We start from the raw sequence: 25,747 nt of genomic DNA, 5'->3' as shown, positions 1-25,747 counted from the left end.
AGATGAACTGATAAAGAGATAGATACTGATGAAGAGATAAGAGACAGAGAGTACATCGTGAGTAGGAGGTATGCAAGCCTCTTGGGAGCGTGCCTGCAGGTTAAGTGAGGCTCTTTGAGAAGCCAGAGAGCCTCTTTATTCACTTAATTACAGGATAGCACACAGTCTTTGATTAAAGACGTTCCTATTGAATTCAAGGTGGCTTTAGCAATCTACGATGGCAGCTTAGTGCAGCCCCACGATGTGTGCCATGGACATGCACGGATTTAGAATGTGCACTATTTTATGTATCGCTCTGTATGTCTTTGCGATGTCTAATTTAGTCCCGATAAGCGATAAGCACCGTGAGGTGCCCTGGTGGGCTTGGCAAAGTCTCCCCGTTTCCAAAGTTCTCCTCCTCGATCAACAGTGTGTCGATGGGGCAGTTTGTCAGTAAATCTGTTCTCAGGTGGAGGACATATGGAGTTGGATATAGGATGCTCATAGATCACAGGAGTAGTTCTTGGCTGAGCGCCCTCTACCAGCCCACCTTCCCATCCCTGTGCACCTACACACACGTTTGATCGCTAGATTAACACTTGTAGTAATCTTGTGCAGGTTATCATGCCTTCCATATGAGAGCTTCAGTACAAATGTATTATTTATTATTATTTATTTATTTATACATTATTTATTTTTTACATGGCTGTGACTATCAGTGGAAGTGATTATTGATTGATGAGTATTTTTCTGAGCAAATAAAATCTAAAAACAAACTGCTAGTCGATACACGAAACACAATGTCTGTGTTCTACATAATTATTGACATCGTTGGCTATTGATTAAATGTTCCCCCGATGTGTGTTTGAGTGTCTCTTAATTACAGACATACTTTACAGTTACATCTCAGCTCTCATGCTTGTCGGTGCAGGGGGAGGGGAGGAGCTGTTGGAACTATTGATTCTAGCCGAGGGTACAGTATAATGGTGAACTTTACCGCTGCTTAGATGGGATTATCTCTGAGACAGAAGCACAGTGTTGCACTGGCTCACACACAACAGTGTGTGCGTCACGCTGGGAAAATCCCAGATACACACAATGTTTCAGCATCTGCTCTACTTCTTAAACTTTGAAGTAAACTCCAGGATATCATCGCGCCCTTGTAAGGTACCGATCTCTACAGTCCACAGATTTGAGTTCGGTATGAAGCGTGCCGGACTGTTTAGCGAGGTGCTTCTCAAAGTAGGCTGTTTGCAATCGAGGGGGGTTTATTATAGAAGGCCGGGGGGACATTTTAAAATGGATAGGAGTGTTCTGAAAGCCGAGGTTAGCTCTTAACAGCCCCGAATCTGTCTTCTGTGATTTACACCACCGTGTAGTGTGGGTCTTCTGGAGGCTTTTAACACAAAAGGACTGGGGCCTACAGGGGGGGGATGTATACATGATGAATTACCTGGTGGTTATGAGATAACACACGTCAAAGCGTTGCTGTCACACCCTCACAATGCTTACCCGGCAGTCACACACACACACACACACACGCACACACACACAGAAGACAATGGTTTGTGTTTTTCTCACGCCAAACGGGAGAATAAGTGATGACAGGGCAGGGCGCCGATGTCGCACCACCTCACCGAATTAAAAGAGATCAGAGGTTGTTTGTTTAAGACATACGAGTCAGTGTCAGTGACGGGCACGAGAGAGATCCGCTAATTATCCAGTGCAACTTTGCTCTACGTGGACTGAGAATGTTAATCAGAGGGAGTTTTCCTCGTTCATTCTGGTCGGTGTTTACATCCCACCACAGGCCTGTCTGAGCGAGGCTCTCCAACACCTGGCTGAGCAGATCACCAACACGGAGCACAAACACCCAGACTCCCTGCTCATTGTTCTTGGGGACTGCAACAAAGCACACCTCAGCAAAGAACTGCCTAAATACAGACAGCATATTAAGTGTAGCACCAGGGACAAAAACACACTGGACCACTGCTACACTGTAATAAAGGACGCATACCGCTCACTCCCCCGTGCAGCTCTGGGACTCTCTGATCACTGTCTGGTCCATCTTCTCCCGACCTACAGGCAGAAATTAAGGCCAAGGAGGAGGCCTACAGGTGGGGACAGGATCCTTTACAACCAGGCCAGAAACACATTGACGAGGGAGATCAGGGTAGCTAAGAGGAGCTACACTGAAAAGCTGGAGAAAAGGTTTTCAGCCAACGACCCCTCGTCAGTTTGGAGAGGCCTGGAATACTCACCAACTACAGGAGACCATCACAGGATTGAATGACTACAGGCCCGTGGCCCTGACGTCTGTGGTCATGAAATCCTTTGAGAGACTGGTGTTGACCCATCTGAAGAACATCACAGGACCCCTGCTGGACCCCCTGCAGTTTGCCTACCGTGCAAACAGGTTGGTGGATGATGCAGTCAACATGGGACTGCGCTACATGCTGCAACACCTCGACTCCCCAGGGTCATATGCAAGGGTTCTGTTTGTGGACTTCAGCTCAGCGTTCAACACCATCATCCCAGCAACACTCCAACCCAACTCTCCCAGCTCACTGTGCCAGCCTCCACCTGTCAGTGGATCACAAACTTCCTGACTGACAGGACGCAGCAGGTGAGGCTGGGAAAAATCACATCCAGCACCCGGTCTATCAGCACTGGCGCCCCCTAGGGATGTGTGCTCTCCCCACTGCTCTTCTCCCTCTACACCAATGACTGCACCTCAGAGGACCCGTCTGTTAAACTCCTGAAGTTCGCAGACGACACAACGGTCATCGGCCTCATCAGGGACGGTGATGAGTCTGCGTACAGGAGGGAGGCTGAACGGCTGGTCCTCTGGTGTGGTCAGAACAACCTGTAGCTAAACAGGCTCAAAACTGTGGAGATGACAGTGGACTTCAGGAGGAGCCCCCCAACACTGCCCGCCCTCACCATACTCAACAACACTGTATCCGCTGTGGAGACCTTCAAGTTTCTGGGATCCACAATCTACCAGGACCTGAAGTGGGCTCCCAACATCAACACCAGCCGGAAAAAGGCCCAGCAGAGGTTGTACTTCTTGCGCCAGCTCAGGAAGTTCAACCTGCCTCAGGAGCTGCTGATCCTGTTCTACTCAGCCATCATCCAGTCTGTTCTCTTTTCTTCCATCACTGTGTGGTTTGGATCGGCCACCAAACAGGACAGGATCAGACTGCAACGGATTGTCAGGTGTGCAGAGAGGATCATTGGTTCCAGCCTGCCCTCCATCCTGGACTTGTACACCTCCAGAGTCAGGAAACGGGCTGGAAAGATCACTGCAGACCCATCACACCCTGGACACAAGCTGTTCCCACTCCTCCCCTCTGGTTGGCGCTACAGAGCTCTGTACGCCAAAGCCACCAGACACAGGAACAGCTTCTTTCCACTGGCCGTCACTCTCATGAACAATAAATAAGTTATACTGCACTATTACCGCCACTTACAATACATGTCATTGTCTATAGGTTTATGTTTTTATATATATATATACAATTTTCTCTTGGATATATATTTATACTTATATTATATATAGCTAAATGTCTATACCTACATCCATTCTACTTTTTTTGCTGCCCTTTTTTATTCTTTACATATATTTTCGACGATATATTTTCTTGTTTATTGTAAATTTGTGTTTGTACATTGAGAGCGGAGTGGAAACCGGAGACAAATTCATGGAATGTGTATTCTCCTGCGTCGCGCATGCGACCTCTCTTAGATCAACATATTGGAATGTTTTTTTGTTGTTGTTGTTTTTTTGCCTCGCGGTGCTTTTAAAATGAAGGAGCAAAAGGAGGAGGAGGGTGAGCAGAGTGGACCGGCCTCAGGATTCACAGTCCACCGTGATGCCCGAGCCCGCTTTCAATGACAGGTCCCGCCCCCCCAAACCCACATCCCCTGTCCACCTCCAGACTCATCACCTTCCAGCACGGAGGGATCATGAATATTCAACAAAGTGTCCACTGTTTATTACTATGCAGCAAAGATCAATGTGTGCCCTTCCCTGCATGTGTACACACTCTCACCTCTCTTGTTACTGTACCAGCCAGTGTGTGTTGAATCCTTTCCGCTGGCGTCGCTCACTGATACTTCACTGTGGTGGATTGTGTGAAGTATAGAGTATGAAGAAGGGAACCTGAAGAAATGATGAGTGAAGCAAGAAGGAAGCTTGTTTTGTAGAGCGGCCTCTGAGGGAGAAACTTTGCATCAGAAACCTTGTTGTTTGGCGTCGTTTCTCAGCAGCTATGCTGCCGCTGCCTTGTTCACAACACCGGTGATAAAAAACCCATCGAACAAACTGAAAATGAAACATTTGGACAGCTCCGGAGTGGAACAACCTGCCCCTCCCCCTTCTCTGCAGCGTGCCAAACAAATATTGAGTTTATGAGTTTGGGCTCACTCTCTAATTGGCAGCAGACTTCGACTGTGACGCTGTAGAACAAATGATTTCATTCCAATTTTGTGTCCCTCCAATCATTTACTTCCACCGCTGTAAAATGATGGAAGCATAATTGGCATATATATTTTGTTTAGCTGTGGGTAATTGCTGCAGCGGGTGACACACAGGAAAGGCTGGATCCAAAGCAAACAAACACTTACCAAAGGTACCCTGGAGCAACAAAATGCATCACCGGTGGATTTCCGACATGAGAATGCATGGAGCATTCCATTTAACATGCGTTTAATCAGCTGATGCTGCGCTGGGTTGACTTATCCTGATGAAGTCCAAGCTAAGGCCTGTATCGAGTGTCTTGAAGAGCTGAACTGCAGCCACTCGCTCAATCCAACCCAAAGGGAGATAAAATCGTTTTATTGGGAATACACTATAGCCAGCACATCGAGTGCAGTGGGAGGAGAGAGAGTGGGTGGGTGCTGGAGGAGTGGGGTGTAGTGGAAAGAGTAGAACAGACAGAACTGTATGGGGCCTCATTATCCCATTTCTCAATAAGATGTATCGCGCAGGTTTTCGGTAGAAGTAGAGTGTCCGCTGTGTGCGAAGGAGCATCGTGTTGGGAGTGAATGGGAGGACTTGGGTGTGGGTGGACGCCGCGCGTGTGTCTGTGCGATTGTCCCCAATGTGCATATTTTTGCTTGTTTACACACATGCGTTTGTGTGGGAGCGGGAGTCGTACCGGTGGGTGTGCACGGCCGAGTGATTCAGCACTTTGTGGACAAGATTCATGTTTTATGAGTACGGGCTCCCATAAATTACATGGGCTGGCTTTTTTTTCCCCGGCTGCTGCGCTGTTCTCGCTCTCTCTCTGTCTTCACTCATTCTCTTTCACTCTTTCACATTTTTTTCTCCCTTCACCCTCTCTGTTGCTTTTGTTTTTGTTGCAGACTAAATGTCATCAAAGCTTATGGTGTCAATATATTTCCAAAATGTCGTGCGCCCATATGTAAATGTTGTCAAAAAACCCCAGAGAAGTAGTGCCCAGGGGTGTTTGCTACTCAACCTACTCGCGGGGTAGAAATCACACCGTGGAAGAAAGACGTGCGAAACTTGACTCAGCGTGTTTACCTTCGCACCATGTGTAGGCTTGTGACAAGCCACGAAACTTACCCAAGTGCACTTCGGGGAGCTTCCTCTGTGTTACTTAGCAACGGTGTGCTTTGCACTGCAGAGTCTGTTTTAGTTTTTCTCAAGGAGCACCATCCCTCTGCTGATGTCCCTCTGCAAATGTGCAGTTCAACGTGCAAACAAACAGAGAAAGAGACCGAAACACGGAGTACTAGAGTGAGAGACTTGACTTGACCTCTCTGTGCGGTGAATCAACAGATCAAGGGGGAGTAGCTTCGCCATAGACTTTATATAAGAAGTAGACGTAGTTGTAGTTTTTGGTTTGTGGACTGCCCTTTTTGAAGCCTAGAATTTGGTATTCTGGCCGTCGCCATCTTGGTTTTATTTACAACCAATGAACAGAAGTGACCATATTGGGACTGCGTAAGAGTGACGTAGAGACATCGTATACAGCTCTGGAAGCTGTAACAACCTGTCAATCACAGTAAGCCCGCCCTGAAGCATACCCTGCTTTATGGTCTATTTTACTCTAAATGGATCATAATTTACGAAATGAACATCATGCTGTATTAAAGAAGACTTCGATACAACAATACAGTAAAACTCATGTTTACAATGTTTACTGAGGGAATAAATCAAGTGAGAAGTAGTCATTTTCTCATAGACTTCGATACAATCGGACTTCTTCTTGTAACCAGAGGAGTCGCCCCCTGATGGTCGTTAGAAAGAATGCAGGTTCAGCACTGGCTTCACTTTTCAGGTAGGTAGATTGCCAGCTGAACTGAATGTACACTCGGTTTGACAAGCTGAATCCATGCTGTATGGTTGAGTTTTTAAATCCCAAACCTGCGTGCAGCTTCTATGGTTGTATTTCTGCATGTGTGTGCTATTAGTGACACATCGTAGCGTTGCTATTGTCCCTCAATCGCAGCTCGCCTGTCCATCTCACATTTATCCAGAGCTAAATATCTCATCTGCCACAGCCCATGCATTATTGCTGTTTACTATGTCCCAAAGGATGAATATTGTGTAATGTCCTTCACTAGCATCGTGAGTCATTGTGAAACTAGCAACGTGTTCACCTGTTTTACTTTACTTTAAGCCTAACCATGGTGTTTTATCTGAACCTTACTAAGTGTTTTTTGTTGCCTAAACCTCAACGTAAAATGGTTTACTTGTTCACACGTAATGCGTTGTTCATAGGTCGTGGTCATTTCACATATTTCGGTGAGATCACGTCACTTTGCACTCAATACATGTGAGACAGGCCTTACTGGCATGACATTTGATGAGCGCATTCATGGTCACCACGAATACGAGCGAGGTTTTTTTTTACCGGTGCAATCAACCGAGGATTCTTATAGTGATTAGAGGTTTGCATGATAGAGATGATAGAGAGGGCAATGTGCTATGTGTGCGTATGCGAGTGCAGACATTTGTGTGTGCACCTGTACTTCACAGGCGTCTCACTTATCCTGGGAGCTCCCCTTTGTTTGACAATGCTGCTATATTTAGAGCCGTGTCGAAAGGTCAACTTCTCCATCGGCCAGAAAAACACTGAAACGACGGTTTAGCAGAAAGAAAAAAAAACGAGCATCCTCTGGGAAATGGACACTGCTTTGCCTCAGTCACCTGCTACATGCCTTGCATCGCCCTAACGAGGCCTGTGCTGTGGTAACACTGTGTGTGTTATTTATTGACTGGGGCTTTAGCCAGAAGATCAGGCGTTTTCCTTGTAAAATTCACATTAATCAGCTTCTTTTTTTTTTGTCTGGAGTTTCACGATAGTCACATGCTCGCCCACTGACCAATCACAGCGCACGCTGCACCTCACTGCAGCGCTGCTCCTGAAAACTGAGCTGTCCGTTAATGCTGACGTACTTGTAGGCCAGCTAGCAGGCTCTGGCATGTCAAAGAATACGCCCAACATGTCAAAATAAAGATCTGATTGGTTGAAGATTATGACAATCAACAATATTGTCCCCATTCACTTAAACTGCAAAGGGATTCACTTCTGAGTCTGCAGGCCTCGGGCCTCTCTTCTTAGAGACACAGGGGTGAAATCTGAACTATTTTACATACTCCTAGGTTGTTTTATCTCAGGCTTCATTCTTCATAAACTGAACAAAATGTGTGTCCGCAAAGTAAATATTAACTGCTGCCATCAGATATCTGCCATGCCTTTAACATATACATTTCCTCTGGAGTGTTAAGTGGTATAAAATGGAAATACTCAAAGTTCGAGTATGTACAGCACAGTAAACGTACTGAGTTACTTTTTACCACGGTAGCGGAATAAGTTGCTTTATGCTGCAGGATCAGTTTATTTTCCATTTTTCTTCTCCACAGAGAAAACTTGTCAGCATTGGAAATCCATTGTGACCAACATGAACTTAGCTGAGGAGCTCCACTTCCTTTCTAAACAAGTAAACAATCACCTCTCGAGTAAACAAAGTTGTGTAACGATGTTTGCTCCTCGAAAAACTTCAGGCTAATGGACTGCGCGACGATCACATGAGGTCAGAAATGTGTCAGGCTTCAACACCATCATGCAGTTCTCTCCTCTGCCAAAACTCGCTCTACCGTATCCCGAGGCCCTGGACAGAAACGTGTCCCTCCTCCTCGTTCTCCTCCACCTCCTCCGTGGGTGGGCGCGATGGAGGAGGTGAGTGAGCTTCGGCGGTACATTGAAGGCCACATTGCAGGCTTTGTCCTGCCAATTTTTGAGCACTCAAAATCAAGTCCCACCACAACAGTCTGTGTTTCATGTGGAGAGAAAATTACAGTCTTGAAGCTTTTCACATTTTTACTTTAAGCGATTTTTCTATTTACATTGAAATTATTTAACACCCTACCCCATGTCAGAAAGACCTGGGCCTCAGCATCTCACTTACATGCCAGCTAATTATAGTCCACTGTAATTACCAATGTGTCATTTCTCATTAGGCCCTAACAGCGGACATGCAAATGAAACACTCTATTTAATAGTGGGCATTTAAAAAAGAAAAATATTTTCCCACACTCTTTTATATTTTTCAGTTTGACACGGAGAAAAAAACAGCTTAAAGGTGATCATCCCTCCGTTTTTTTAAAGCCTACATTTCTATCATTATTATTTTATTATCCTGATCTGCATATATGTTAATTAGGGCCTCAGGCGGCACAAACAGAAAGCAAGGTGTCTTGGCTTTGATTTTTGCCGTTGTTCTGTCTATCACCCTTTTCTCCATCGTCTGCTTTTCTCTCGTGAGACTTCTTTCTCATCCAACCTGCCAAGACCTTTAACCCGTGGCAAAACAGCCGAAGACTATGAGAAGAATCTGAGGTCTAAACTTGTATCTGTAAAAGTGACAACATAGTGCAGTTGATGAGTCAGCGGAAAATGTTCATCTTTCTTGCTGTGTAAAGGAAATCAAGAACACGTGATCACAATGCCGTCTGTGGTCATCTGGCAGTGCCAGGCGACGGCATTATCAGACGCACATGTTCCGAAACACAGCATCTGTGATGTGGCCCGTTTTGGCATCTTGGCTGTTTTTGTTTCTTGTGAATTGCTCCAGTTTTGAGTTCAGCCTTGTGCTTCGATATAGCCGGTTATCTAACTGCAGACATCTAAATATAGCCGTTAGAGTCGGGACAAAGGACCAACATGACAGACTTGGTTCTTCCCCAGAAATCTAGTCTTATGTTTAATTCCCTGGCTCGTTTCACACCGTGTGTTGTTCCATTGCAAATGGAAGTAGATGGGGTTCCATTTCAAGTCTTTTTTATTTATTTTTGTCAGTGTAGAAGCCTTTACAAGACTTGTCACCTTCGTTTTATCAGAAAAAAAAAAAAAAAAACTTTTTAGAATAATGCTAAAGAGTGTGTTCTCTGTGCAGATCAGTTTGCATCCTTGATAAACACTGTAATCCTGCAGCAGTGTCCTGCCGAGCTCTGTGCTGCTCTCTAGTGGCTGAAGAGCGGTAAAGCAAATCAGAACTATAAAGCAATTTTAAGAATGACAGGAGGGTCGAAATTGCCTCAAAAGGGTCAGCATTTCCATTCAAATATAAAAACGGCAGGCACGGTTGGGAAAACTGATTGTGCAGATTAAGTGAAGTCGGTGACACATACAAAAGCCTGCAGCAGTGGTCTGCTGAGCCAAAACAGATGGAATAAATGATGCAAAGACCTTCTACAAACAAGCTCTACATTGATATGTGTCAAATCCATAATTAAACGTCTAGTTAGGAGCTGCATCGACATGATAAGAGTGTTTTTGGCGCAACGGGCTCCACGCTCATCTGAAGAGTGATCTATAGCGAACTTGTTGGAGCCACAATCTTTTACAATGTTGCTATTGCCTGTCAGAATGTCACCGAATCCCACTGAGTTAATTTGTCGGGCTGACAAGTACTGATTAACTGCGAGCATTAACTGGAAAATACACATTATGTTCAATTTTACCATCAGCAGCTGATTTATTTCTAAGCCCTAAGATAAAAGAACTTAGCTTATTATATGACTGAACTTGGTGAATATAAATGTAGCTCATGCGCAAGTTCAGTCAGGAAGACATTCGCTTGTGATCGCTGTCTCTCCCCTCCTTGTGATGACTCTATCAGCTGATTGGGGGCGTGCACGGTTAAGCAACCAACCAGATTCGGCACACAGTTTCCGTAAGCCAATCAGCGCGTTGCTGTCAAACTTTAAAGAGGTCTCCTCTCTGCTGCTGTCAGTTGTCATTTCAGCGTTAAGCAGATGCGACCCGCCTCCACCCCAGTCGCCTCCAGTCAGCAGCACGGTCAGGCTCCTGATTCATCATCAGATGGCAACAACTCCTTTTCACCACCACCACCAGTGTCTGGACTCCAGGGGGGATTAGGCCTGTTGGACCTCTGTATCCCTACCCTCGGTGATAGTACTTCAGGATGGAGTCCAATCGCCAAAGACTTTGCACTTTGCATATTTGAAGCTTGTATCATAAATAATTGTTCAATTATAAAACAAGTCTCTCCTGATTGAACTGAAGTTATTGAAACTTGTATGCACACATAACCACAGATGCATGGTATTTGTAAATGTGTGCACATGGTTCAGCTCCTTAAAGGGGACATATTGATGCTAATTTTCACGTTCATGCTTGTGTATTGGGTTTCTACTTAGAACATGCTTACATGCTTTAATGTTCAATGAGCACATGTTTTTCTCGTACTTCCTGTCTGAATACACCTGTATTCACCCTCTGCCTGAAACGCTCCGTTGTAGCGCCTGTCTCTTTAAGACCCCCTCTCGAAAAAGCCCGTCTGCTCTGATTGGCCTGCGAGAAAAATAATGGCGCCCCTTTGCAAAGGTAGTTCTCCAGCCATGGGTGGAGATACTCATTTATTCTGATGAGCATGCACGTGAGATAGGAGGGGGACCCACATCTGATTGGCTTGTTGAATCACAAGTTTTCTGATCTAGAGAGCCCACAAAACAAATTTGGTCGTCTTACTTCATAGTTAGCCCTTCAGATACCCAAATGTATGGAAGTAAGGTTTTTTTTATTATTATATCTCCCTTTTAAATATTATCCACACCATATTGATTGTCTTAATATTACAAAGAAGCAAAAAAAAGCAAATGCATATAGTCAGCATATTTTTCAACTTTGACATTAAACATACACCCATCTGCGGAGGTTCCATGTGATCTGCATTAAGCTGTGTCAACAGGGACGGTACAGCAGCTAAAGAGAAAAAAATTAACTAATTTGGAACAAAAAAACTGTAAATAGTGGGATCAGATGAATGATCAGTACAGCAGCCCATTCACCTACAGACCTACCTTGAAATAAGTTAGAATTTAAAAAGAAGACAGTTATTAATACTTTAATTAAGCAGATTTTTAACTGGAAAAGTACTGGAGAAAACTATTTGTAATTTCAATCAGGGATCACAGACTACCGATGACACGGCTGTGGTGAAACCTCTGATAAGACAGAGTGGATTCTGGGATGCAGTGTGTGAAGTGTTCAGAGCTGTTGTAACAATTGATCTGTGGCTGCGGTAATGGGCGTCTGAGTGCACGCTAATGTCCGCCGGTTAATGGCCGCTGTCATACTGGAGTATTAACCCCGTCACTTCGGAGTAATCGCTGCACCCGTCGTGCCCCCATCGTCACCTCTGTTAGCTCACACTCAAACGCCCCCCACACAAAGACACAAGCACACACACACACACACACACACACACACACACATGACATCACATTATTTCTGTAGTGGCAGCATGGGAGTCATCTGTTTTTTTTCCCTCACTTTCTCCTCAGTGCCAGGAGGGTCACGGTGGCCCAAAGTTATGGTGCTAACCATCATTAGCCGGGGGGCCGCACTTCCAGACATCATTAGTCTCTCATTGTCTCTCGGGGAAAACTTTATTGCTGTTCTCAATCAGAGGGGGCTGAGGTCCCATTCACACACTGTCTCATTTGAGATCTATGGTGCATATCATATGAGCACACCTTAATAGACCTCTAGGACGGAAACAAGAGCGATATGGACACACGCTTATGAGGCATAACGTTTCATGAAGGTGTCATTTTTTTATGGTTATGGTTTCATTAACAAGAGGACATTCGTCATGTTGTCATAAAGAAGTTTATGATTCATATGCAAAGCATGGTGATTAGGTCAATTTGTTTTCCCAGCAAGGCAGTTCATACATCTAAAAGCTCCATGAGGCAATATCTTTGAATCAAATGTACTCCTTCCTTCAATGTGAAAATGAGTATTGCGAGTAATAATTGAAGAAAAACAGTGTGGGTCCACCTTTGTGCTATTCCAGTTGTTGTAGTTATTGATGAATTCACAATTCAAGAAGTCTCTGGAGTCCAATTGTCCTCACAGAAACCATACGATGAGGAAGAACTTGATCCTGAGATTGATTTAGTTAAATCAGACATAATCATACAGGCATGAGAAGGCTATCGGTCTTCTCATCTGACTCTCGGCAGGAGAGTGAATAAGCATATTTCCAAAAATGTCAAACTATTCTTTTTTTTTACCGTCTGCACTTGAACTGTTATTTCTTGGTCTGGGCCAGACGCCGACCTCAGGGTCTGAAAAGTGAAGCCAATGTGGAAGTGCCTTGAACCTGCATTCCTTCTAATGGCCATCAGGGGGCGTCTCCTCTTGTTGTGTAGATGTCTATGAGAAAATGACTACTTCTCACTTGATGTATTACCTCAGTAAACATTGTAAACATGGGTTTATGGTCTCAATCTCTAGTTTCAAGTCTTCTTCAATACAACATGATGTTCATTTCGTATATTATGGTCCATTTAGAGTGAAATAGACCATAAAGCAGAGTATGCTTTAGGGCGGGGCTACCTTGTGATTGACAGGTTGCTACGTCACTCTTCCTCAGTTCAAATATGGTCACTTCCGTTCATGGTTGCAGAAATATTGGGGGTGCCCAAAATCCATGATGGCGACAGCCACAATGCCAAACTTGAGTCTTCGAAACGGCAGTCCACATACCAATGGGTGACGTCACGACGAGTACGTCCACTTCTTACAGTTCAGGGTTCAGGGTCACAATTAAATGGATCTAATTTGTGGGTGTAATTTGACCAATCAGGGTTAAATAACGTAGGAAACTGTTTTTGTACAAAACTTGAATGGCACATACTGTGTTCGCCATGTGTGTGTGTGTGTGTGTGTGCTTCTTGAGTGTAGGAATGGATTTCCTAGTGAGTTTTATGATCTACTAACCACAACGCATTGTTTTTGCTCACCTATACACCCACTCGCAAACACATTTGCTCAGTGCAAAAAAAATTAAATAAAGCGCTCGCAGGCACGTACACACACCTATACACACTTGGTCTCAGCCTTCAGCTCCAACGGAAGGCCTTGCCAGAGGGGTTTGGACTAATTGATATTCTCCCAAACTGCCCAGGGCTTCTCTGAGGAACCTCACTCTGCAGTGCTGCTGACGCTGCACATTCCGTCACTGCTGCAGACTTATAGGATCAAAGGATGGACCAGTATCTCTGTGTGTGCCTCTGCATCCCCCCGCTTTATATTTGTCTCTTTGCTCACATTAGGAGTCCTTAAACACCATCGTTTTGCTTCACCCCGAATTATTCACTTTGTAACTGGGTCGTTTTTCGGTGATTCGGGCCAATATTCGCAAGTTAACCAATCACTGCTGGCGAGGGGCCACAGGGCCATGTCTAATCACCGCCACTCGAACCCAATTTATGATCCTCCTCCTCCTCCTCCTCCTCCTCCTCCTTCTCCTCCTCCTCTTGCTTTAATCAGGTTTCCTTTAAATGCGACAAAGTCTGAGTCGATGGCAAAAAAAGCCCCCAGCCACATATATATCAATTTTTTTCCAATGTTATACTTGTCAAGACCTCTTAGGTTGTTCCTATTGACCTTATTGCCATGGAAACTCACAATTCAATCAAGAATCCCCTCCCTCCCAAAGCTCACCCTCATCTCGTGCAGGCAGCTTTTTTTACTGCCATGAAGTCCAGGAACACGGACGTTAACCGAGCTATTTGTGAGCGGAGCTCGCTGCGTTTCATTATTGTCCCTGTCGGAGGGCTCCACACCTCGGGGCCCAACTTTAATCTCCTCCCTGGAGGGGGGGGGGGGGGGGGGGCTGCGTCACGCTCACACCATGCAGAGAGACATTTTCCGTACATGTTCTCTGGTGGCCCATTTTGTGCACCTGCGGTGGCAATTACGCGATTACATTTAAATGATGATTAAATGACACGCCGCGTCAGGTGATGAACCAGCGATTTAAAGGTCTGCGAGCAGAGACTTAATGCGTCGGCTCCTGCGGTTGTTTAGAACTGAATCTCTCCAGGGTTTTTTTTTCTATCCTTTTTGAAATCTATTATTCATTGACAGTGCAGCAGGAGGCGTCATGTTGGCGATAAAGCAACACTTAAGGATTGTTTCACAGTTGATCAATGCCAGCGAGCTCATTCATTCCTTCATTCACCCGTGTGTTATCAGACTGCTGCAGTAGCCTGAGGCAAGCCTCACAACTGAGGGGCAGTAGTGTAGGAAGGCCCTGGACCCCGGGAAGTGAATGCTACGCCTTCATGTCACAACTCCTATATCTAAAAATCATTCACATATTCATTAAATACGGAAGGCTACGCTTTTTCAGTGCTGCAGAACAGTTTGCCCTTAAAGTAGGTAGTTACAATCCTCTTATTCTGCACGGCCTCGCTGTATTTCATATACTACCGGCTCTTAAATGAAGCAACATACTTTTTTGCTCTGAAGAAAATAATCAAAACCATGACTATGTGTATTTAGCGACTCCATCATTCCATCAAATATTGTTGTGGATAATCAAAGACACATTTTTCCAAAATTCAGTCAGGGCATATTTGCTAACTTTGGAAACTTTCGGATCTCAACTGTAGACTGTATACAGTGGACGTAGTTGCCGTGACGCCACCCATTGGCTTGTGGACTGCTGTCTTGAAGCCTCAAGTTCGGCGGTTTGGTCGTCGCCATCTTTTTGCAACCAGTGAAAAGAAGTGACCATATTTGGACTGCGGAGGAGTGAAGTAGAGACACCGTATACAGATCTAGTAGTGGTAGCGACTTGTCAGTCACAAGGTAGCCCGCCCCTCAAGCATACTCTGCTCTATGGTCTATTTGACTCTAAATGGACCTAGTTTACTAAATGAACATCATGCTGTATTGAAGAAGACTTGAAACTGGAGATTGAGACCATAAACTCATGTTTACAATGTTTACTGAGGGAATAAATCTAGTGAGAAGGAGAGTCATTTTCTAGACTCGGGCAACATGCAATTCTAGGTGCACCAAAATATTAAGCACAACTACTGCATTGGATACCTCAGGAGGTAGAGCGGTCGTCCACTATTCAGAAGGTCGGTTTGATCCCCGGCCCCTGCTGTCTACCTGTTGAAGTGTCCTTGGGCAAGAACCCCAACATGAGTGTGAGTTTGAATGTTTATGGCTCCTGAGGAACAGGTGGCCTCTTATACGGTATAGTCTCTGCCACCAGAGTATTCGTGTGTGTGTGAATGAGTGAATGCGGTGTTGTAAAGCGCTTTGAGTGGTCGCTAAGACTAGAAAGGCACTCTATATATATATGCAATATATTTACCACCCGCATAGGTTTGGTTCTCCAAAAAAACAACGATACACACAACAAACATAATAATATACTGATTCAGTGTTAACGCACATTTTATTGCTGCTATGAAGAATTAAAATGTTCCCCTCTGACGATAAATGTGAGGTCAAAAAAATGTGCCACAGTTGGGGGGGGGGGGCAGAAGGGTGTCCGGGCTTAATATAACAGGGGCACTTGCCCATACATGCATATGTGCATACATACCCTAGCATATGATACATCAACTGTCTGGCCCAACGCCAGGGCCTCACCATCACCACACACTCTTAATTTGTGACCGTTTAACAAAAGCCCTCCATCTTCATTCCCAATTTACAAGCTCTTGAAGCGCACTCGTCCATCTCAGCTCTCTGATTAGCTCAAACTGTTAGACTCGTCAAAACAAATGAGACACACACATGCACTGTAGAACACTCAGCCCATGAGCAGGCTTACTAAGCTTTTACAGCTTCAGTAGATGGACTAGAGATATTCAATGATTAAACAGCTTGAGGGAAGAGAAAAAAAGAAGGGAGAAAAGAAAATGGCATAAATCCCAGCTCAGCAAAAATCATTACTCATCTGATACTGAATTAACTCTCTGACTTTGATAATGCAGTGTAATATGATCCCGGCAAGTGAAGCCTTTTGTTTTTTCTTCACTGGGCCTGAGAAGTGCTGAGTCCCACTCACAGTTTTTTTCTTTAGTTTTTTTACCATCAGGATGGGTGATAAAAGAACACGGCCCTGGGGCAAAGTAATAGCAATCATCAAATGGGTTGTTTATCCCGGTTCCATTGGGCGACATTTGCTCTCGCTCGGCAGCAGGACATCTGACGAACGGTAATACAATTTCCTCAGAGGAGATTGGATTAAAATGTTCCAAACCGATGAGGCCGCGGCTTCACGAGTATGCATCAGATTCTGCTTTGCTGAATCTTTGGGTTTACCGTGTTTTCCCACATACTGTGCATGATACATAATGGTGTGCCGTGGTCTTTCTTGGGTCAAGAATGTATTGATGACAGAGAAGCATATCTGCACAGCGCTGTTCTGCGCATGTCTTCTTTGCAGCAGGCTAATTTCTTGGAAATTAGATCCTGAGGCAACATTTAGTCCGCTTTCGTTTAGTCTCAGATGCAAATGTCCAAGTGCGTTAATCAAACTGCCTTTCCCTGTGACCCAATTTAAAGGATGAGGTGTTTAAAGTGAACAGCTCGGGGCAGACTGTCAGTTTGCCCTAACTGCGTTAGGTCCTATTGGTGGGGCAGTATAAATAGGGGCATTAGAAGTCCCAGGGGAAAAGGTCTTGGCTTAGAGGGGCTTTTGGAATGGGACGGCCATGGACTCTCATTCGTTCACATACAGGAGGAAAAAAAATGTAGGTATGTGCTCCCTCGTTTTGCTTCACGAATGAGTGTTTCTTGGGGTTTAGAGGTGCTTTTTGACACCCTGCATTGTGTTCCGTTTTATGTGAAAGCAGTCTCGTGGTTTCAAGTGGTTAACTTTGCTCCTGCAGCATGTGCAGCGGTAAGACCTGTGCATGTGAATGTCTGTGCTTCGTGTAGAGAGCTTGTCTGACCCTGCATGCGTTCAACCTCATGCCGCGTGTGCAAACCCTCTCCTCTCCAGCATATGATCCCAGGTTCTAAATCCAGCCCAGTGTGCTGTTCTTTGTTCTACGCTTGTAGAATTTACTCAAGCACACCAGTGCTAATGTATGCCTCTGTGGGAAAAGAATATGAGATAGCAATGCTGCTTTCAGCGTGAACTCTGTTTTATGATTTTGAAACCCATACGGTCTCTTTGTCTCATATTTTTTTAAGCTCATGATTTGCCAAATTCCCTATTCCATGCTGCAATTCCAAAAAACAATAATAATACAGAGTTGTTCAAGTCATTCCGGGATGACTCAAATATTATCAACATTATCCAGTACATGCAATCAACTTTTAGTAAAAAAAAAATCAACCTGCTGGTTAATTTCTGCTAAACCTGCAGGATAATACTCCGTATTTTCCTTTGAAGCTGCCCATCTGTGTATGATTATGACAGAGAGAGATCTAGACAGAAAGCCTCTCAGATTCAGACACTTGAGGCTGCTGCGACGGTGCTGTTCTGCAGGCTTGCTGCGGCTGAGAGGACCATTGTTGAGCTGACAGTGTCCGCTGCTGGTTGGAGCGTTTACTGCAGTGTCTCCTGCAGCGCCGGCTTCTGCACAGACCTCGGGACGTAAACTCTGTGTGTGCATCCGCAGCCAGAGCTCGAGGAAGTGGTGGGGTGAGGGGGGGGCACCTGACCGCCGTTCACATATGCGTGAATTTAAAAAGCAGGGTCGTAAATATCCATCAATGTGAATTTGATGAGGTATATATATTGTCATTCTGTGCCATGCCGTATATTCAGTATTCATTTCATTGTTCTTCGGCTTTTTTTTTAATGACATCTACTCATTTCTTCTTCTTCCTGTAAACGAAACAAATGAATACAAGAGTGATCCTATGTAGCTCAACCCATCCTATATTGTCCCGTCCGGGAGGTCTTCCAGCTGGATATCAACAGGTGTGTCTGGCGTACGGACCAGAATGAATGCACAATGGGGCAATGCAACGCAACGCTGCAGTCCCCCCTGTGAGCCCCAGACGTTTAATTACAGCCACAAACGGCAGATGGCCCTCTTGAGTTTTAATTCCAGTGCCTGTGATTGAGACTAAGACGATATTAACCAAACAAGAAAAAAAAGGTATCAGATATTTTGTATTTCGCTGGCTTTTATCGTGTGGGACCGACTCGTCCGATTTCGTCATCTATCAACTGGGAATAATGCGGAGTGGAGCGTGAAGCGGATCTCCCAGTGGAATGTGGTCGTTCAAGTAGAGATTGAAAGGAAACGTTTCCCCCTCCGTCGTTGTGCTGGTGCTGAAATTTGCGGCGCTGTCCGCGGTGCTGAAACCGTACACACGCAGCAAATGAGCCCACAGCCCAAAGCAAAGGGCTTGCAATTAAACGATATTGGGATGTTCTGCTTACCTCGTCTGCAGCTAGTCGTCGTCGCCCCCAGTGTTATAATTTCTGTCGGGAAATTCAGTTATTAGGCCAAAAGATAAATACAATTGCTTTTCTTAGCATCTGCCTCGTTTTAAAGTAAATGTTACGTCACCATCTAACGTTTAGCATTAAGACCCCAGCTGCTCATTCCCCTTCGAGCGGGGGGGGGGGGGGGGGGGGGGGGGGCTTGCCGGTCGAGAGGGAGGGAGTGTAGGGGGAGGGCATCCTCTCCACTCAGGCGTGTAACGAGTGGTTAGGACTTGTTGATGGGACGGATTTGTTGATCTGGGGGTATACAGACTGAGGCGAGTGATCACAGCTTCCTGTCGGGTGTTTTTCTCTTCTTCTTTGAGCGTGGGAAAATAAATAGTGCATGCCGTACACCAGTGGCGTTACTTTCCTCATTCGCTTTACGCACCGATCGCCATACACGCCACGCCGTGGGCTATAGGAGGATACACTGGGTCGACACAGTCTGCTGATCACCAGTGGGGGGGCGGTTTAAGTTTGTGTATTTGTATGCAGCTTGTCACACAATGCAGACGTCATCTCCACGGGATTTAGATCAGCTTTGGCGATGTTTAGTTTTTTCCTCCCCGGCTCCTACCGCGCACTGTTGCGAGTGTGGAATACAGTGAGGACATCTATGTTTTTGAGGAGGTTATCCGGGAAGATCGACGGGCAGTTGGAATACAAGTTTGCGTCCATTTGAGCCTGTGCTGCATCGATTTTAACTCCACCACGGTTGCATGTTTTTTTCTTCTTTTTTTCCATCTCCAAATGTGTGATCCGTCACTGCAGGGTCGCCCTCGCCGTTTGCCTCTCGCAAACTTGGGGGGCTCGTTTCGCCCCCGCGGCGGTGCCGCCGAGCCTCCGCTCGAGCGGTGATCCTCGCGCATAGGAGGCGCCTCCGTACCGCTCGATTTGCTGGCGGTGCACAGGCTCTCTCCGCGCCGCTATACCCAAACGGTGACTTCTGATAGAGCAACCTCGTCTGGGAGGAGGAGGAGGAGGAGGAGAAAAACGGGGGGCAAAAAGAAGGGGAAAGATTGGGTGAAATGTGCCTCGAGGACGCCGCAGACGGCACCGGACATTAAAAGGAGGCAACGCAAGCGAACATGTCACAGACAATGAGCAAAAACACCACCGTGCAGGTATGAATACTCCTCTGAGGTCTCGTTGCGCGTTGAGTTTCGCATAGCTCTTCAATCAAGACTATGACTGTTGATGCATGTGTGGAATTACGCATGAACTGATCTCCTTTTATTTTTTTTCTCCATCATGTCCAAGAATATTTCGAGTGATGGTGAAAGCTGTTTTAATATTACCATGTAGTATTTGGACAAAAAAAGAGACCAGCTGCTAAAAACAAAAAAATATATTTGACATTTCTCACCACGGAACGGACCACTACCGCCACCATGGGACTGTGACCCGGGCTGCGAGCTCCGAGAGGCGGCTTGTTTGTGGTGGTCTGCGCGCTCTGCGCGCAGACCGGACCCGATTGTTGTGACAATTTTTGTGTTATTTTTGTGAGCCATGGCCGCTGCCATCGCGAGTGGGCTGATCAGACAGAAGAGACAGGCGCGGGAGCAGCATCTAGAACGGCCCGCCACCAACCGACGGAGGAAGAGCCCCAACAAGAACAAGGGGCTCTGCAATGGGAACCTGGTCGACATCTTCTCTAAAGTGCGCATCTTCGGCCTCAGGAAGCGGAGACTACGGAGACAAGGTGTGATGGGGAACTGAAGTCTGCTTTGTTTTGGCGCAGAGCGTGTAATAAAAAAAAACATGTGCATACGTTTAACAACCACTGGTTGATGGCTCTTATCGGGCCTTTAACAAGCTTTGGCTTATATGTGGTTAAAGTACACGAGGTGATAATGGATGATTTATTACTGTTTAGATTAACTTGATAAATTGCGCCTCGGTGCGTAAATAGTCTAATTGAAAGAGGAGAGAGAGCGTTCTGTTTTGTCTATTGAACAACATGCTTCTGAATCACATGCACTCCCAGGTATATCTGACAGGCTCCCAACGAGTCGCCACCAAACGCTTTTTTAAAGACAGGTTTACCGGTCGTTGTGAAGCGCATGCACGATTTTCCTAACCGCTCGGCACAAACATTTCCAGCGCGATGGAGATCACTCTTTTCAAACATAACCTTTTCTCGCATCATTTTTTACGACTTCCAATGCCCCCTGCTCCAGCTGATATTCGTCCCGCTTGTGAAAATGCCACGAATCTTTTTCTAATGTGGCAACCTGGGGGTTCGATAAGTATTTCACTGCGGGAAACCAGTGCTAACAGTGACGATCATTTTGCTCACGCACACAACATGAATTAGGATAATTAATTTGACTCAAATCATTTCCCCTTGTTAGAGAATGATGGAAGGCGACTCCTCTAATCATCAGGTATGAAACCTGTTGCATCAGACTGACTGTAACCCCCAACTGATTGAACAGCGCTTTGCACCATAGAAGCAGTGTTTAGTCTTTCATCTTGTTGAGCCATTGTGAGTCTCCCTATCGTCCCCTTCCTGTGCTCACATTGGAATCGAACACTACTGTGAGTGATGATGTCCCCCTTCAACAGCCTAGTGATTACACAGATTAAAATGGCTGTGCTATAACGGCATCTATATAGCGGCACATCTGGACATGGGTCAGGTTCTAATCTGCTTCTGCCCATTGTGTGTATGTGTTAGGGTCTGTGTGTGTGCGGTTGTCCCAGTGTGTGTGTGTGTCCAATAGTCTGTCCTCCTGTCACATTGGAATTGGTTTGTGCATGTATGTGTCTGTTTTTTTTTCTCATTCGAACATCAGCAGTGTCCAGCAGCTGGACAGATTTGGATGCTGTCATTTTTAGAAAGGGAATTTGTTTCTGATCATAGTGATGGAAAACCAAGCATACCAGCCTCTTTAAGATGTTTTTAGTTTTCTTTTGGGAGGGCGGGAGGGGGTGGGGGGGGGGGGGGGGTTGTGTATATTATAGCATTTCATGAATGCAAACTGTTGGGATGTGGCCTATATAAATCTGTGAGTCAGATATGTGAAGTCAACCCGCCTTGACGTGACTTGACAGCATTACACCTGCAATGGGGCCATTTCGCAGAGCGAGTTTGGGCCCTCCCCGAGCTCCTCAGAGCAGTGACGATAATCCACAGGAACACGACCCTGAGACGCAGTCCCAGGAAAATAAAATTGAAATGAAGGGGGGAAGGCGTTGTTCGGACAGGTATTTTTGTCCTAATTCTCAAAGCTCTAATGAGAACACAGGGCGGCCAATCTGCTTTGCTTTCATTTTGCGTTATTTGTGATTAGAGGCCCTAATGGAGATGCACTCCATTAATTTCACCCCTCGCATGAGATTCAGGACGATCTCCATTAAGTGTTATCAGGCTTTGGTGAAAATACTGCACATATACCAATGTTTCCTCTCCTCACCCCCTTACTTTTCTTGTTTCCCTCCCTCGGGTCTTATTCACCGAATTATCACACAGCTCGGGAAAAGACTAACGGCTCGTTTGGGGCGTGCTTAATTTAATACCCCCAGAAGGACTTTTGTTCTCACGAGTGACGCAGGCAGACTCGTCTTTGTCTCCCAGGTGAGAAAGGGAGGTACTGAGCTCGCCCTTGTTTTGGCAGCTGGCTTCCAGATTCCCAGCGAGATCCGTCAGGAGGAGGGAGCGGAGGTGTCTGAGTACTCAAACACCAGTATTCCCTTCGGCTTTGAGTATTACTTGACCAGCTATTGTTATGGGCTTGTAGATTGGATCTGACACATATTGTGTTTTTGAGTTTGAAATTTTAAAAGAAAAACTTAAAATCAATACTCAGTATCCTCATCCTCTAAATGCTCTTTGTAGAAGCAGAGCTCCCATAGCTAGATGAACAACTCAACATGTACAAAATTTGCATTTTTCATAGCAGATGGGGAGCCAGTGATCATACAGATTATTTTTTTTCAGGGATTAGATCTGATTTGTAAATCCTATTACACTCGAACCGGTAAGTGACCTGTGGGCACATCCAGCTGGGGCCCGCCCGTAATCCCACCACTCTGGCTTTTGATTATCTCCACAGATCATTAGATCACGTTGCACAGATCAGACCGTTAGATTAGCCCGTGTGATCTAGAAGCTGTTTATTCAAGATTACGCCGACGGCACACAGCAGCTCGTCATCGGTCAGCCTTCAGAGTTGTCCGGGAGTCCGTGGAGTTAGATGTCAGAGATGTTGTACTCTGCCCTATCAGATTTTTTCCCCCATGACAGCAGAAGCATCATGGAGGGGGGTTTTCCTTCTTCACGGGCTGGAAAAGCCCGTCTCCCATTCCAAAAACATCCAAAGTGGGTCAGGCAGGGCAGAGCTGAAAGAAGACTGCTGCTGCAGCTGTGCTTGAGTGTGTGTGTGTATGTGTGTCCTCTGTGCTGTTTGCTTTGCACTGAGCCCAATGTGTGTCTTTGTACAAACACACACACCCGCACACACTCACAGTGGAATGACACAACAGAAAATCAGACGGGAACGGAGCCGCAGGGAGGCCCCTTTTGAAATGAAAAGAAAATGAAAAAAATAAACGAAATCACAACCTTTCTGTGACCGTTCAATTGATATACAGAGAGGAGTTCTGCTGCAGAGCGGCCCGAATTGAGATCTTACGGTTCTGATGCTTGTTGTTTTACAAGGAAACCCCCCCTGCTGCTGCCACACCACACTCTGTTTCCCTAGAAACAACGACAAAAAGGCATGTAGAAACACACAGCGCTTCTGTTGTAAAAAGCAAAACAACAACAACACCAGTGCAACTGGGAAGGTCCAACCGTTCTCTGTAGGTGATAAGCAGCACTGTTGTCTCACCATTTGAAGTCCGTTACAGAAAGAGAGAGAACAGTGAGACAGACGAGGGAAAAGAAACGCAGAGAATGTCGACGATGAGTCGAGAACCTTCTCGACTTAGGGAATTCCACAGAGACATTCTCAAAGCGGTTCTTTTTTAGAAGTGCACGCACCGTATCCGGCTTGTCTGACCGACCTGAAAGCGTCGTGTCATTCTAAAAAAACACTTCAATTTCTTTGCCCACAAGACATTTCCAACCTCCCGTTCTCCTATTTCCCCTTGGCATATAGGATTATGAGGCAATTCTCTTTCACTTCGCTCAGTAGTCGAAGCGCCATAATAGGAGCATGTCTCTGTGGTGTGAATAACGGTGGACATTCAATGAATCTTGGTTTGCATGGGAAATAAATTACATTAAATCCTCTGGAAACATTTTATCAATGGATCGTGAGTGAGTTTGTCCTTCAATGTCACTCTGACATATTCACCAGCATACGTGAATGTCTGGTGTAAAAACGGCCAGTCATAGTTAATGCGCCGGGTATTCAAGGACACGATTCAATTCAGGACATGTTCATTAAAACCCCCACTGAATAGGGACATGTGAAAAACTGTATGTCTTTTTTATGTTGTTTTATCCCATTTGATAAATTACATGAAGCTAAAATTTTACTGAAATACCGAAGCTCAGAAACCGGAGGGGAAATCTGTGTGTGTGTTCGATAAACTCACTGGCTCGCCCCAGGAGAACACAGCCAACGTCACATGATTTATAGCATGATGTAGTGGCCAAGTTCACCTCCACACAAACACACACAAGCAGCCAGCAACTAGTTACGCAAAATAGTATTCACTCGAGGGAATTGTGTAGTTATTAGAAAATCCATGTGAAATAGTTTGTGTGAAGCTCGTGCTTTTTCCCTACCGCGAGAAATACTCACTCATCCCTCACTAGATTGTAGGGAATACGTGTATGCTTTTGAGGTTATATACCGTAGGATATCGGATTGCATTTATGCATTATTAATTAATGCATTTTGTCCTTTCCATTGATGATGATATCCTACTGCCTTTATGCGGTGACAGTGGCTGAAAGAGAGAACGATAATGAAAAGAGAGAGGTTGAGAGTAATACAGTAAAGGCAGTGCATTGACATTTTTTGTTTTTCCCAACTCTGATTGGTCCTCAGTGGCTTGAAGCTTTTCCTTTGATGCAACACGGATTAGGCGTCTGGTAAACAAAGTGCAGATGTGCTGAAACATTTTGTAGAATAATCAATTAAAAGAAAGAACTATTGCACAGCTTCAATGCATGAGACACCTGCACCCTCTTGCAGCAGGTTTATTGAACTATATATCCCGTTTAGTTTTCTATTCCTTTACTTTTTATGTTTCGCTTTATTTTTTCTGTATGTTATTACAAAACCCACAAAATGCCAACTGGCCTACCTTGCGCATAGTAGATAGATAGTAGAGTTGTTCCGATACCAGTATCAGAAATGAATGAATGAATGAATTTTATTTATATAGCGCTTTTCACAGACAGTAGTATCACAAAGTGCTTACTTTAGAAATGCCACTCTAGGAGCCAAATTGAATGTGATGTTAAATATTCACTTGTATTTACATGTTTAACTGTAATCACATCCGTTTCTACTTTGAATGTTACAAGGATGTCGTCATAATTTGTTATAGTAAGAAATACATGTCAGTGACAGACAACTGTCCCTTTAAGGACACTGCGACAGTTACTGATAGTTGTGAGTAATATCTGAAGCAGTATGGAGCCGCACAGTTTTCCGACCGTGTTTTGGATCGTGTTCGGAAATGTGTTATGAAAAGTGTTAAATGGAACAATCTACGTGGATTAAGTTCTGGATAACCTGTGGATACGTATAGTAGGTCGAAGTAATCAGCGTACTTTTAGGAAGAAAGGAAGTTGATTGACTGACTTGTACGAAGGAAATGGATCAATAAAAACACGTATTGCTTTCATCTACGAGCGGCGGCGGTGTGAGCTATGTGCAAAGGACAAGAAACACGCGTCAACTAAAGGTTTACTTACTGCTAAAGATTTGGACGCTACAGCCTAAAATGCTGGATCGGGTATCGTCGAGCTTGCGAGTCTATATGCACTGATCCGACATCAGGTTATCGTATCATTTATCAGCTCATTTGCGCT

General features: G+C 45.1%; 1 protein-coding gene across 2 annotated transcripts in view; it reads left to right on the top strand.

The window, feature by feature from the left end:
• The window catches only part of fgf14 (fibroblast growth factor 14), a gene marked incomplete at both ends in the record, with an annotated part of 138,113 nt that overhangs the window by 68,868 nt on the left and 43,498 nt on the right, over positions 1 to 25,747 (top strand). The window contains one exon of one of the 2 annotated variants that reach the window (XM_079277652.1): positions 20,260 to 20,452. The exons of the other annotated variant lie outside the window; for it this stretch is intronic. Within the exon in view, the coding sequence (XP_079133778.1) occupies positions 20,260 to 20,452 (193 nt within the window). Of the gene's footprint in view, positions 1 to 20,259; positions 20,453 to 25,747 lie in introns of those variants that run through there. 2 annotated transcript variants of the gene reach the window in all.

Source organism: Melanostigma gelatinosum (genome assembly GCF_949748355.1).
Source record: "Melanostigma gelatinosum genome assembly, chromosome: 10".
In the NCBI taxonomy this organism is placed as follows: Eukaryota; Metazoa; Chordata; class Actinopteri; order Perciformes; family Zoarcidae; genus Melanostigma; species Melanostigma gelatinosum.
The sequence above is the reverse complement of the archived record's forward strand: the minus strand, read 5'-3'. Positions and strand labels throughout refer to the sequence as shown.